The sequence below is a fragment of the Dioscorea cayenensis genome, chromosome 7 (assembly GCF_009730915.1).
Source record: "Dioscorea cayenensis subsp. rotundata cultivar TDr96_F1 chromosome 7, TDr96_F1_v2_PseudoChromosome.rev07_lg8_w22 25.fasta, whole genome shotgun sequence".
NCBI classification, from domain to species: Eukaryota; Viridiplantae; Streptophyta; class Magnoliopsida; order Dioscoreales; family Dioscoreaceae; genus Dioscorea; species Dioscorea cayenensis.
In genome coordinates this window covers 26,987,092-27,001,084 of record NC_052477.1, presented here as the reverse complement: position 1 = coordinate 27,001,084, position 13,993 = coordinate 26,987,092, and the positions used below count along the sequence as shown (strand labels likewise).

At 38.9% G+C, this 13,993-nt stretch overlaps 1 protein-coding gene across 1 annotated transcript; it reads left to right on the top strand.

Annotated features, from left to right (window-relative positions):
* The first annotated feature begins 3,142 nt into the window (after window positions 1-3,142).
* Window positions 3,143-4,354, top strand: LOC120265274 (protein FAM126B-like). The gene has a single exon (XM_039273151.1). It carries the CDS (start codon window positions 3,302-3,304, stop codon window positions 4,352-4,354), a length of 1,053 nt encoding a protein of 350 aa, XP_039129085.1. The 5' UTR covers window positions 3,143-3,301.
* Window positions 4,355-13,993: the final 9,639 nt, after the last annotated feature.

The window sequence follows — 13,993 nt, the reverse complement described above, 5'->3', positions numbered from 1 at the left end:
GATGAAAACATCCTTTTATATAAGTTCTTCAAAAATTGTGAACTTTCGTTGGAGGATCTTGTGAGCTGGAAATGAAGTCTATAGAAAATAAATAAATAAATAAAATGGTGAGAGAATAGAATCAACACGATGATCACTGCATATATGAAAAAGTTTTGGTCCAGATGAGTGTGGAAATTATCAAGATATTTGATTGGAATCTCGTTATCATCATTTTCATGTTAAGTATGTTATATTATGGATCTCTGATGCTTGCTCTTGGGCATTTAAGAAAAAATGGAGTGGTTCGTGTTTGCTGTGAGCTTTTGGTCATGTGGAGTAGAATATGCAACATCGTGACGTCACTGACTCGGGTTTGTGAGGCTATGTTTGTGATTAAGTATTTGGTGAGTAAAAAAAAGAGAAGAAAAGATATGGAAAAGATGAAGGGTGAATTTAAAAAAAAGAGAGAAGGAAAAAAATATGGAAAAATGGAAGGGTGAGTTGAAAAAAGAGAGAAAAAATATGGAAAAATGGAAGGGTGAGTTGAAAAAAGAGAGAAAAAAATATGGAAAAAAATGGAAGGGTGAGTAAAATGAGAGAAGAAAAGAAAAAAATATGGGGGAAAAATGAAAAAGATGGGTTAGAGAGTAAAAATGAGAAAAAGTAAAAGGATGAATTTGAGTGGGGGTATTTTGGTAATTTCATTTTTGCAAGGCCTCCTATGGGATCTTTATGAAAATTTCTCTCATTCCACCATGAAGCTTTGGCTTTTTCTTGAGATCGAGAATTTCTATGAAATTTCTCTCATTCCACCTGAAGTCTTGACTTCTGGGGGTAACAGAAATTTTCTATAAATTTCTCTCATTCCACCTTGAAGCCTTGGCTTTCTTGGGGTAACGAGAAATTTTTCATGAAATTTCTCTCATTCCACCTTGGAGTCTTGACTTCCTTGGGGTAACGAGAAATTTTCTATAAATTTCTCTCATTCCACCTTGGAGTCTTGGCTTTCTTGGGGAATGTAGAAATTTTTCTATAAATTTCTCTCATTCCACTTTTGAGTCTTCACTTCTTTGAGGGTAACGAGAAATTTTCTATAAATTTCTCTCATTCCACCTTGGAGTCTTGACTTCCTTGGGGTAACGAGAAATTTTCTATAAATTTCTCTCATTCCACCTTGAAGCCTTGGCTTTCTTGGGGTAACGAGAAATTTTTCTATAAATTTCTCTCATTCCGCCTTGGAGTCTTCACTTCCTTGGGGTAACGAGAAATTTTCTATAAATTTCTCTCATTCCACCTTGGAGTCTTGACTTCCTTGGGGTAACGAGAAATTTTCTATAAATTTCTCTCATTCCACCTTGAAGCCTTGGCTTTCTTGGGGTAACGAGAAATTTTTCTATAAATTTCTCTCATTCCGCCTTGGAGTCTTCACTTCCTTGGGGTAACGAGAAATTTTCTATAAATTTCTCTCATTCCACCTTGGAGTCTTGACTTCCTTGGGGTAACGAGAAATTTTCTATAAATTTCTCTCATTCCACCTTGAAGTCTCGATTTTCTAGGGGGTAACGAGAAATTTTTTCATAATTTCTTTAATTCTACCTTGGAGTCTTGACACTCTTGGGGTAAAGAGAAATTTTCCATAAAAAAATCAAACCCTTTCTGCAAGCTCACTTTGAGGTCTTTTGACACTCATTAGAGTAAAAAAGTGAAATGAAAAGGAGAATAAAAATTTCTTGAAGTGATAAAAAATATAAAAGAAAAAAATGAAAGAGTTCACAAAAAAATATCTCTCATCAACACTTATAAAAAAAGAGAAAAGTTAACAAAGATTTCTTGAAGCTCACTTGGAGGTCTTTTGATACTCGTTGGAGTGAAAAGAGGTGCAATGAAAAGTACATCTTTTCTTGAAATGAAAGGAAGAGTAAAAAATGAAAATTTCACAGAGAGAAAAAATGATGATGGATAATAAAAAAATGAATGAAAATTTTCATAAAAAGAAGAAAAAATGTTTCGTCAACACTCATTGAAAAAGTTGAGTTGGCAAAAGATTTTCCTAAGCTCATTATGAGGTCTCATGAGTTTGAGGTTCATTTTAAAGTCAAGTCAAAATTATCAAGTTAATGACCTAAGCATGCTAAAGGTCACGACTTAAAAAAAAAAAATCAAATGGTCAAGGCTCAAAAGCATTGAAGAGCTAAGACCTAAATGCATCATGTAAACGACAAATGCAACTCTGAAGTTTTGAGGCACCAAGAAGCCAAAAAACTTGAGGGAGTTTCACAAGTCAAGGAGCTGGAGATTTTACAAGCGCAAAGAGCCAAAGTCTTCAGTGATAAAAGAAGCAAAAGAGGCCAAGGAGGCAACTCGTAAATGTAGAGTGGCTGCAGCTTGGACTAAGCTATGTTTCAAGACACAAACCCACATAAAAAAAGAAATCGAGGGAGAGCTACATCCACAAAGCTAAAAAGGATCTTCCCGACACACTTTTAGTATAGGAGCTAAGAGCGCCAGCTAAAAAAAAAATAAATTTTTGAAGAGCATGATAAAAATAGCTCTTTCTAAAAAAATCTCTTGTTAAGCTCTCTTAGAGAATAGCCTCTACTTTTTGTATTCTTGTCTCATGATCATGTATTCGCATGCATCTTTTGAAATTAAATATAAAAAAATTATCATGTTTATTCAGCTTGCTTCTCATTCACACTTGTTTCTTAATCGGAGGTTCCCATGACATTGTTCTGGGGTAATTAATATTAGGGGCTTGCCCTCATAGGAGTTATGAACCCGTAATCATCCGAAATAAAAATTAAATTTTGATTTGTGATCCATGCTTTTCAATCGGTTAATCCCAATTAAAGGCCGGGTGGAAAGAAAGGAGCCCACATAACTACTTTTCATACTCTTCATAGTTCATACTCTTTATGAAATGGTTAAAATAGACACTTACAATAGGGGTGAGGGAATAATTTTTAAAAATATATAACTATTGTATAATAATTTTTTTAAGAGAACGTGAAGAAAAAAAAAACCTTACATATCATACACACACACACACAAATAAGTATGCTAATGATAAAAGCTAATAAGATAATAATAAACCAACATCCTAATTTAACTAAATTAATTGATATAGAACTATTAGAGCAATAGGTCCATGGGCCAATATATATATAAATGGGCTAGGCTTTCATTAGACCAAGTCAAACGAACACTAACTAATCAAACTAACACTCCCTACTCTTCCTCTTCTCATCACACACTTCTTCTTCCTTTCCTTCTTCCTCTCCATTCCATCCACCTTCTTCTCTCCTTCCTCTCCATCATCATGTCCAACGATGACTCCTCCTTCCCTCCTTCCAATCCCACCACCACCCAACAAAGACAATGTTCTCAATATGACTCAGTACTCCAATCTCTTACCCAAATCCTTGGCAGCCCTCTCCCTGATTCCATCACCCTCTCTGACAACCCTCCCTTCTCCCTCCTCCACAACCACCACATTACTACCCAAATCACCAACCTTCTCCTCTCCCCTTCCTCCGGCGCCGGCGACGACTCTCTCTGCCGTTGGCTCTACGACACCTTTCAATCCACCTGCCCTGACCTTCAACTTCTTGTCCTCAACTTCCTTCCAACCCTTGCCGGCCTCTACCTCTCCCGCTCCATCTCCCGCCAACCCCTTGCCGGCTTTGAAGCAGTTCTCTTAGCCCTTTATGCTCATGAAACTACTTCACGAGCCAACCAACCACTTACATTTACCTTGCCCAATCTCACCTATCCTAGCATTTACCATGAATCTAAATCCCCGGCCAAGAACCGCCCCACTGAGGACCCTGAGGTGGTGGTCTTCTCACAAGCTATTGAACCTCATGGCACTGTTAGATCCACCAAGAGAGCTAGAATAGTTGGAGTTGCACTTGAGCTTTACTTCAGTAAAATTGCACTCATGCCATTGTCTTCTAAGTTGGAGTTTTGTAGGTTTTGCATTGCTTGGAGTGGATTTAAAGAGAAAGAAATAGAGAAGGAGGAGGAGGAGAAGGAGGAGATGGGAAGAAGGGTTCCACTGCCATGGGAGTTATTGCAACCTATACTTAGAATTTTGGGACACTGTTTAATGGGAGGAGGTGAGCATGATAGGTTGAAGGAGATGAAGGTGATGGCTAATGATGCTGTTAATTGTATTTATGAGAGAGCTTTGCATGATATGAATCCTCAGGCGATATTGGCGAGTAGGAGTTTGCTTAGTTTGGGGAAGATGGAGGATGAGATTATGTGGGAGACTTCTTCTTGTCTTCCTACTAGTACTACTACTTCTTATAATGAAACTGTTGCTCAAGTACAAGATGTGGAGAAAAACCAACCTGTTAATCAAGATTGATTGAGTTTTTATCATTCACGTAAATACCATGCATGATTCATGCATGCATGCATGCAATGGAGATGCAGTGATGATGTATAGGCCTTGATTTTCATGTTTTTTGTGTTTCGGATATAAAATTTTTGGGTTTCTTTTCTTTTCTTAATTTTTTTATGTTGTGGATAAATCATATAACAATGGTTGAGATCTAACAATGGTGAATGGGCAGGACATGGTCGACACCTTAATTGTAAACCCCACCAATATTTAATCTTAGCTGTCGATGTTATTTGATTATTTTGATCTTGTTTTATCTCAACAAATTTTATTTTCTAGATTCGGCTTTATCCATCATGTATAATCCTATGATCATTGCAACCCTCCACCATGAGAAAATTTTTTTAGCGTCTCTTGCAATGGCCTTGGTAGAGTTGATGGCAAGGTCATGAGATCCTCTAAGAATTTGGCTTCAAGTACTCAATGTAGGTGATTTTTAGTTTTTTTTGTGACTATCATTTCGAATTTAAAATTTCTTGCGGGTGATTAAGGTTTTTTGGTTTTGTTTTTTTTTTTTGGGAAAGAGCTCATAGAGCTATTTTATTAAAATAAAATAGAGGTTTACAAAGCGTTAAGAGGTACAAACCAAGACAAGAGAAGAAGCAAATTACACAGACAAAAAGAAAAAATACAAAAAGAAAACTAAGAACTAAAAAGAGAAGCCTGCATCAACAAAAAGCTTCATCAACCAGTGAGGAAGACCATGGCCAAAGTGAAACAGAGATAGCTGATGATGATGCCGACCAGAATTGGCAAATTTAAAAACAACATTCAGCCAAGCACGAGGAACAATGCAGATACGAGGAAATCTTATAGAGAGGAGGAGGTGATTGATGCAGAGGATCCAATGCCGAAGTCTCCAGGAACAGATGTGATTGTGAGAAGAGAGCAGGTCCACGATGCTGGAATTGGTGATGAAGATGGTTTGAACCTGGTAGGAACAATCAAAGACTTGCTGAAGAGCAAGATTGAGGATACAAAGGTCTTCAACAAGCAGAGAATCTGTAGTGTCTAGAAGACGACCTGCAAGAGAGACTTTGAAGTTAGAACATGTTAAAAAGAAAGCACCACGACAAACCTAAGTGGAGACGTTCCAAACCGAGGCTGCAAACAGAAAATGACCATCAAGATTACAGAAATTGTTAATTAAGATCTTCCAGCACACAGAGTTGCCAACGTAGTTCATAACATTAGCTTGAGAGATAGCCTTGTGAGCAATATGAACAAAGTTAGGCTTAGTGTCTCTGAAAATGGCATCACATCTAGCCTTCCAGACATTCCAGGCAGTCAAAGCAATAAGAGCCTTATACCTTGAAGAAAGATGCGAATGAGAAAGCCAGCCACTCGAGATGAACCCATATGGGAAAGAGATATGCTTGGAAATAAGTGTAGAAATGTGATTCCAAAGGCCCTGAACTTTACAACATTGACAAAATAGATGCTTACACGACTCATATGTGAGATCACAAAAAATACACATTCTCCTGGGGCCCAAGTTAATAGAGTACAGAAACTCAGCAGTAGTAATTTTCCCATTTAAGAGAAGCCATAGAAAGTGCTTGACCCGAGGCATAACCCTGAGATGCCATAATTTCCTCCACCCAGCCCAGCAAGATGAAATATGAATGCTTGAAATTAAAAAATGATACACATTCGAAGCAATTTTATGAGACCGACCGGAAGGAGCCCAAACCCACTGATTTTTACCAAGGTAATCAATAAGCCCCAGTCTAGCTCGAATCTCAAAAGCATGAGACCCAAATAGATTAACAAGATCAATTAAAGTTCTAGTCATTATTAGAGCAAAGATAAGAGCAAGATATAGACTCCAAATTAAGTTGCATATTAATGATGGTAGGTTTGAAAGCAAGAGGAATCTCAAAGCACCAGGAGTCATAAAGCAATGAAGTACAAATAAGATTCACAGTTTTGATCCAGCAGAAAGGCTTAATAATTGCAGCAGTCTGGCAAAGCCATCTAAAGAACCAAGAACAATTACGAGGCACACAATTATTCCAGTGATTAAAATAATTATATTTAAATTGCACAATGTTAACCCAAATAACATCAATGGAATTCAGAAGAGTGAAAACATGCTTAGCTTTAAGAGAATGCTTGGCAATGAGAAGGTTCCAAAGAGCAAGACCCCCCTCAGACTTAGGTTCGGTAATCTGACTCCAAGAGACTGCGTGGATTCCCTTTCCATTGCCATCCTTATGCCAAAAGAAATGCCTAACAACCTTGGTAATCTCCTTGAGGATAGAATTAGGAATGGGTAAAATAGAAAGATAATAAATAGGAATAGCAAGAAGAGAGGAATTGATGAGCGTGGTTTTAGCTGCCAGAGAAAGTTTAGAATGTTTCCATTTAGAAACAGTACGGGATATCCTGTTAACCATGGGCTTGAAATGGGAAACATTAAGCTTTTTAGGGGAAATCAAAACTCCCAGATAATTAAAAGGAAAAGAGGCAAGATCAAAATTAAGAATAGATTTGATGCTTTTAGCCACTTCATTATTAAACCAAGAAGGAAGATAAATAGCAGATTTGGCAACATTAGCATTTTGACCAGTCAGATTGGCATAAATATCAAGACACAGTTTGATGTTTCTAGCAGCAACCCTAGAAGCCCTAGTGATAATGACCAAATCATCTGCGTACATGAGGTGATTAAAATTGTAGGCAAGATGAGAGTGAAAACCAGGGATCAAACTAGTAGAAAGAGATCGGTTAAGAATAGAAGACAAATTTTGAGAGACTAGAATGAAAAGATAGGAAGAAATAGGGTCCCCTGCTGGACCCCTCGGGAGGAAAAGATCCAAGCAGAGGGGGAACCATTAACAAGAAGAGAAAAAGAGCTCAACCTAAGGTAAGTATCAATCCAGGAGATCCATTTGCCAGGAAAGTTCATTTTAGCTAGGTGGCAAGAATTGCACTCCAACTAAGCGTATCATAAGCTTTCTCAATGTCAATTTTAGCTAGCATCCTAGAGGGTTATTAAAATCTTGCTCCATCGAATGAACAATCTCATGCAAGGCAATAATATTGTTAAACGAACAACGACCAGGAATAAAGCCAACTAGTTCCCGACTAAGAACAAACTGAAGACGATTAGCTAAAATCTTAGTCACAATTTTGAAACACACATTACATAAAGAAATAGGGCGATAGTCTGAGACAGACCTGGGATGATCCTTCTTGGGAATAAGAGTGATGTAAGCTCTGCCCTAGGAGGTCGGCATCACAGAGTTATCAAAAAAATATCAAATGGCCCTAAAGAGACTTTCAATAATATTTGGCAAAAAAAAAAAATGATAAAATTCAGCATTGAAGCCATCCGGACTAGGGGACTTACCAGATGGAAGGTCCTGAATGATAGCAAAGACTTCATCACGAGTGACTGGCTGAGTAAGGGCCAAGCCCTCAAGGTCAGTAAGGGATGGGAGATCATTAGGAAGAGCATTATAAATATCAAAATAATTACAGTTAGAATTATCAGACCAGAGGTTAGTATAAAAATAAACGAACAAGTAAAGAATACCATGCTAGTCCGAAACATTATTACCGATCAAATCACAAACCTGAGAGATATAATTATGATGAGATCGGATGCCGATAGTGTTGTGAAAATAAGCAGTGGTCTGATCACCATCCTTAAGCCATAATAAATGGGCACGCTGAGCCCACCTCATAGAATTAAGGCGTTGAAGAAGAGCAAACCTGATATAATTCTCCAGGAGTCTAGCAGTATCCACTGTGTCAGAGGAATCATCCTCTTCCAAAGATCGAATAACAACTTCAGACTCCCTGAGAGCAACATCAAGAAGGGTGAGACCAAAAGAAGTCTATTTAGACTAGTTAGTGTGAGCCCGAGACAGTAAATGAGTGAAGGAATGCATGGGGTTCCCATTAGGAGAGCAGGACAAGGCCTCCTTGACAGCCTCAAGACAACCCAAGTATTCAAGCCAATAATTATTAAATCTAAAAATACTTCTCTGGCGAGGAGGAAATAAAGACACAAAGAGAAGAAGAGGAGCATGATCAGAAGAAATACGAGGTAAATGAATTAAGGAGTAAGCAGAAAAAATAGATAACCAAGCCGAACTAACCAAACCTCTATCTAAGCGGGCCCAGCGCCTTGAAAGACCCACTTGATTATTACACCAAGTAAACCTACAACCAGTAAAATTAAGATCAAGAAGATTATTGCCCTCAATAAAATCAGAAAAAACAAAGGCTTTACGCGAGTAATAACGGAAGGAGCCTCCCCGATGTTAATTATGGTCAATGATGGTATTGAGATCCCCAATAATAAGCCAAGGGAACCCTAAAATAGCGATCCTGGAGAGTTCATTCCAAAGAGCACACTGGGAAGCAAGTCTGTTAGAGTTGTAAATCACAGAAATAACCCAACTAGCATTAGGATTAGAAGAAATGACAAGATGAAGAGCCCTGCGAGAAATAGCAATAGGGGAAACCTGTCCAAGTTGCTTATTCCACAGAACAATTATACCTCCAAAAAACCCATCTGCTAGGATAGAAACCCACTCCCAATTTCGAACGAACCTAGCACAAAAAGATCAACCCTATCGGCATTGGCACGGGTTTTAACCAAGCAAATAATCGCTGGCCGGTGAGACCGAATCAGACTAAGAATACGAACATAGGTGATTCTGGAGGAGACCCCCCTACAATTCTAGAAAATAATCTTAGAATTCATCATTAAACAAGATAGAATAAAAAAGGAAAGAAATGTTGGAGAGAAAACATCCATAAGAACAGGGAGAATAAGAGGACGGCCAAGCAGGCAAGACTTAAGAGCTAGACTTCCCACATTCCAGTCTTCCCTTCTTTAGAGAAGAACCAGCTACATGCGAGCCTTTATGAATCAGGTCTTCCCGTCGAAACTCCGCCTGGTACTGGACTAGAGTCATGGAGTCATCAGGTTCATCATCAACATCTGACATGTCCTCAACTGAGTCATCCGAGTCACCTCCATCACCTGCATCGCTTCCATCTGAGTGATCCCCATTTAGGGCAAATAGAACACGGTCCACTGCCATAGAGTGAGGGTTCTCAGGAGAAGAAGAAGAAGGTATGGAGGAGGGCAGGATAGACGATCGAATGACAGGTGGTGGCAACCTAGTACGCAAGACAGGAAGTGAAGGGCATGGGGAAGTGGGAGCACTATCTGTGCCTGGAACCACAAGAAACTTGGAGACAGCAGAAGGTCTTGGAACCTGTTCTGAATTTGAAAAGGAGACCCATTTGTCAGAAGATCCTGTAGAGTTAAAGTTTCTAGGAGGTGTAGAGGCAGGTGTTTCAACGGTTGAGGTCATCGGGACTGGGGCATCCTCCATCAGGACGCCATCTATATTGTAATAGTGGAAGCGGGAGGCTCGAGAAACAGAAGTCCCACCACGCCCATGAATTTTCCTACCAACCTACGTGCCTCGGGATGGGACGCTATGGGGCAGAGCATGGGCCGAATTCTCCTTAACTGCCGCGCCAATGGAAGCCGAACCGAGGCGAGACCCCCTTCCACGGCTCCAAGCACGACCATGCCATCGAGAAATAATCATCCAAGAACCGAACTCAAAGTCATTGGAAGGAGCAGAATTATTCAGCAGATCCTGAGGGTCATCAAGAGCCGAATCCATCTCCATATTCTCATTAACATCAACCTCGGTGCGGATCGAGCTAACCGTCGGCCCTCGAGGATCTGGAAGGGGTAGAGAGGCTCGACCATTCCCGGCTCATGTCAAATGAGAGCAAGATTTAGATCCATGTCCGATGACACCGCAGGAATAGCAAAACGTAGGAAGCCTTTCATAAAGAACTACAACAAACACCCGATGAGAATCGTCTCCGACCCAAAAACCCCGGCAAAGACGCTTGGAGAGATCAATTTCTACACAAACTCTAGCATATTTGGATCTTGAAAGGGATAGAGTAAGATCATAAACCTTCACCAGATTGCCTAGGTGAGCGATGACAGTGTCAAGAGACTCACCATCCCAAAGCTCCACCTGCAAATTATGGAGTTAAACCCAAACCACAGCACAAGAGAGCTTAGCGAAGGCCGGCTCAAAGAAAGGTTGCCAGGGCGTCAGTTGAAGAGTTAATCCACTGAGAGACCAAGGGCCGTCAGTGAGAAGGCGCTGTGTGATCTCGTGAGAGGCAAATCGGATTAGCAAGAACCCATTAGGGAGATCCGAGATTTGAACATCACCAAAGGCAGCCCAAATTCCCATTAGAGCCTTTTTTACTTGATCGAATGGCAGATATTTGCCAAAAAGCTTCCCAAATAAAGCATTCTGGAACTTCTGGTGAGCACGAGAAAGGGAATCTCCACCCAGCTTAACAAAAGAAGAGGAAGAGCTCTTCAATTTCTCCAGCAGAAAAGGGTTATGCAGAGGGGACGGAATAGGAGCACGTAAGGATGAGGATGCCACCTGGGCCCAAGATTGAGGAGGAGCCTGAGGTTGTGGAGAGGGAGGATGGGAGGTTTATCCCCCACTTGCCAAAGTAAAGGGGGAGAGAGCAAGGCACGAAGAAGCTGCACACAGGGGAGAGAGCACGATTGAAGTTCCCCCAGTGTAGGCTTGCTTCTGTTTGCGGGTGATTAAGTTGTAATTTAGTGATTAGATTGTAGTTGAGGCTTGGTGAGAAGGTTTAGATTTATTATTGTGCATCTTATATGTTACAAGCGTGGATGTTATTTTTTTTTAGTTTTTGCTAATTAGTCAATTGTTGGGTTCCGTATCATTAGTGGTCATTGATTTTTAACATTTTACTATTTTGTAATGGATTAAAATAGCCTAATAGTTGGATTTTCTTCATAACTTGAGTTTTAGGAGCACTAATTATTTGCATCTATGTTAACTGTTAAAAAATTCTCCCTATGCCAAGCCTATGATACATTAGCAGGGCCCACTTCCTTGCCAACATTTGTAATTATGGTTAAAATATGCCACGAATTCTGGTTGCTATTTGGACGCTATATAATCTTGAAGTGTTATATTTTGATCTATTCATGTTGTGCTAATGAAACCATTTTGATTTAGTGGTTATGATGGGTTTTGATGATCGGGTAAGGTGTGTTTAAGTTAACCATTGTTGCTGCATATGAATTGTTTGCTTTATTGCCCGTTGAGTTGGGATGATTCTATGTTGTGTAATATTTTTTAAAGGGGCACACTATTACATGGGTTGTAGAATTTATATCCTCATGTACGAAGAAATTCATCATATAGTTTTTTGGTGCTCAGTAGTCTCTGAAAGCTACTGTTTTAACCATCCATGTTTTAGAGCTAAGGGTTAGGAACTTGATTATGAGAGTTTAGCATGTGACTCTTGCTTAAATGTGTTTTGTTTTCAACTGTTGAGCTCGTAAATGTGTTTTTATCATTTTTCAGATCAAGAGTAGGCTTAGGGAGGATAGATAAGTGAAGCGTCATCTAGTTTAGCGGGTTAATAAAACTCTATTTTCTTCTAGACCTAGAACTTTTATTTTTGAATAATTGATGTTTTCAAACCTTATTAGTTGAATTCCTTGTACTATGAACCTTGTAGTATTCTTGTTTTTGAAATCTATATCTTTGTTAGATGTTATTTTCTATTTTGACAAGTTTTGAACCCTTACATGCTCCTTGGTCTCGACCTTGTGGGTCTGTAGCCATTTGTCGGTTCGCCGGGCTCGGGGATGACAACAATACTGTAGAATACTTTGTTCATTTACTATTCACAGGATCCCCTGTGAGAGGATGACATTTTCCTCCTTTTTAGGTTTGTATAGCAGGGGGATTTACTAGCTTGGTTTGCTTCTTGAAATATCTTCTGGGCGTGCATATGGTAGGACTTTAATCGTCTCATGTGACGTCCAATCGAGTTAATAAATCTCTTGAGTGCTGTTAAGCCACAGTAACTGGTGCACCACCGTACCTACTTATTTCTTGAGGTCCCCTTGTTGCTTTTGTAAAAAAAATAATAAAAACAAATTACTGAGAGGTTCCAGATGAATTATTTTCTCCAATTAATACTCCATTGCTCATCTCATGCTTTTTTGTCCTCATGATATTCACATTTAAGTAACATTTATGTCACAGGTTTTAATTTTCATTTTGCAACAACATTGAGTGTTTCAGTGGTAAATAAGTTACTCTTAATGATCCTATATGAAATAGGATCTCATTGTTTGATATTAGTCATTATGTTTATTTCAAACCAATATTTAATATTAACTTTTCTTTTCTATTGTATGGTATTATACATTTTATAGTTCCAATGAAACCAAGATTATAAAGAGATATATTGATGAGATATAATTTGACCAAATAGCTTATTATATGAAGTACTTCCACAAGCATCTCTTCAAGTTTCTTTTTTAGTAATGCTATATATGCCTAATAGATTCCCTGAAATGCTATCTTGAATGACATGGTGGCTAATGTGGCATTCACATCACTAGATAATCTCTTTCCTAATCAGCTGCATTTAAAAATAAAAAATAAAAATAAAATAAAGCAAGACAAGTTTCCCTAAATGAAGCTCTAAATCATCTCCCTTCTTGATGTCGCCGGCGTCATTTCGGCTCCTCCTCTTACCGTCGTTGTCACTGTCTTGGCTCATGCTGTAGCCATCCAGTCCCGACTCCCCCTCTCACCATCGTTGTCCCCAACCCGGCTCATGTTGTAGCCATCTCGTCTTGGCTCCCCCTCTAGTTGTCGCCGTTTCGGCTCACAAAGTCGTCGTCCCCTTCCCGACTTACGCTGGAGCCGTCCCGGCTCACTTATCAAATTGATCATGTATTCTGAGTAATCCTGTATTATGCCCCCTGGTTGAAGAATATGTTGTTGTATGTACTCATTCAATTGATTTTCAAATTCTTCAGTTGTTTACTCTGTATTGAATGTAAACTTTTTTGAACCTGGTGTAGGATGAGGATGCTTTCTTCGCAGACTATGCTGATGCTCACTTGAAGCTCTCTGAGTCAGGATAAAATATGTTTTAGATTGTTAACACTCAACACTACATTGATTTTCAAGATTGTTGACTCATATCTTTCTCTAATTCTAGGTTTCATAGAATTATAATCTGACTTGTTAATTTGTTTGATAATTCAGGAGGACACCACAAAAGATGTAAAAATTAGCTATTTACCTTAAGGGTATCATAGAATCACAATCTGACTTGGAATTGAAGCATCTATGGCTTGCAAAGAGGTCAGATCCACAGGTTATTGTCCTACTCGAGCTATGTTATTTTTAGTGTTCATCTTGTAAGATGAGTGCTCCTGCTCCCATTTTATTTCCTTCTCTCTCTCTCTCTCTCTCTCTCTCTCTCTCTCTCTCTCTCTCTCTCTTTCTCTAATCACAACGTACAACATTAATTTTCATATGTTGTTGAGTTTTCTCATCAAATTAGTTGGTAATGTTGTTAATTTATTTATGTTTTACTTTATGATAAGTACCAAACTTCATAGAAACACTTTTAGTATGTTTATTAGATCAAATTTATACTTCTCTGTTTTTAAAAATGGGGATTCTGCTTCTTAAAGGAATAATTTCTGTTTTTGCTTTGATTCTGGTAAAGCCACTTTTA

What these genes read in the sequence shown, in the direction of transcription:
- LOC120265274 (XM_039273151.1), top strand. Translation starts at nt 3,302, where the DNA reads ATGTCCAACGATGACTCCTCCTTCCCTCCTTCCAATCCCACCACCACC.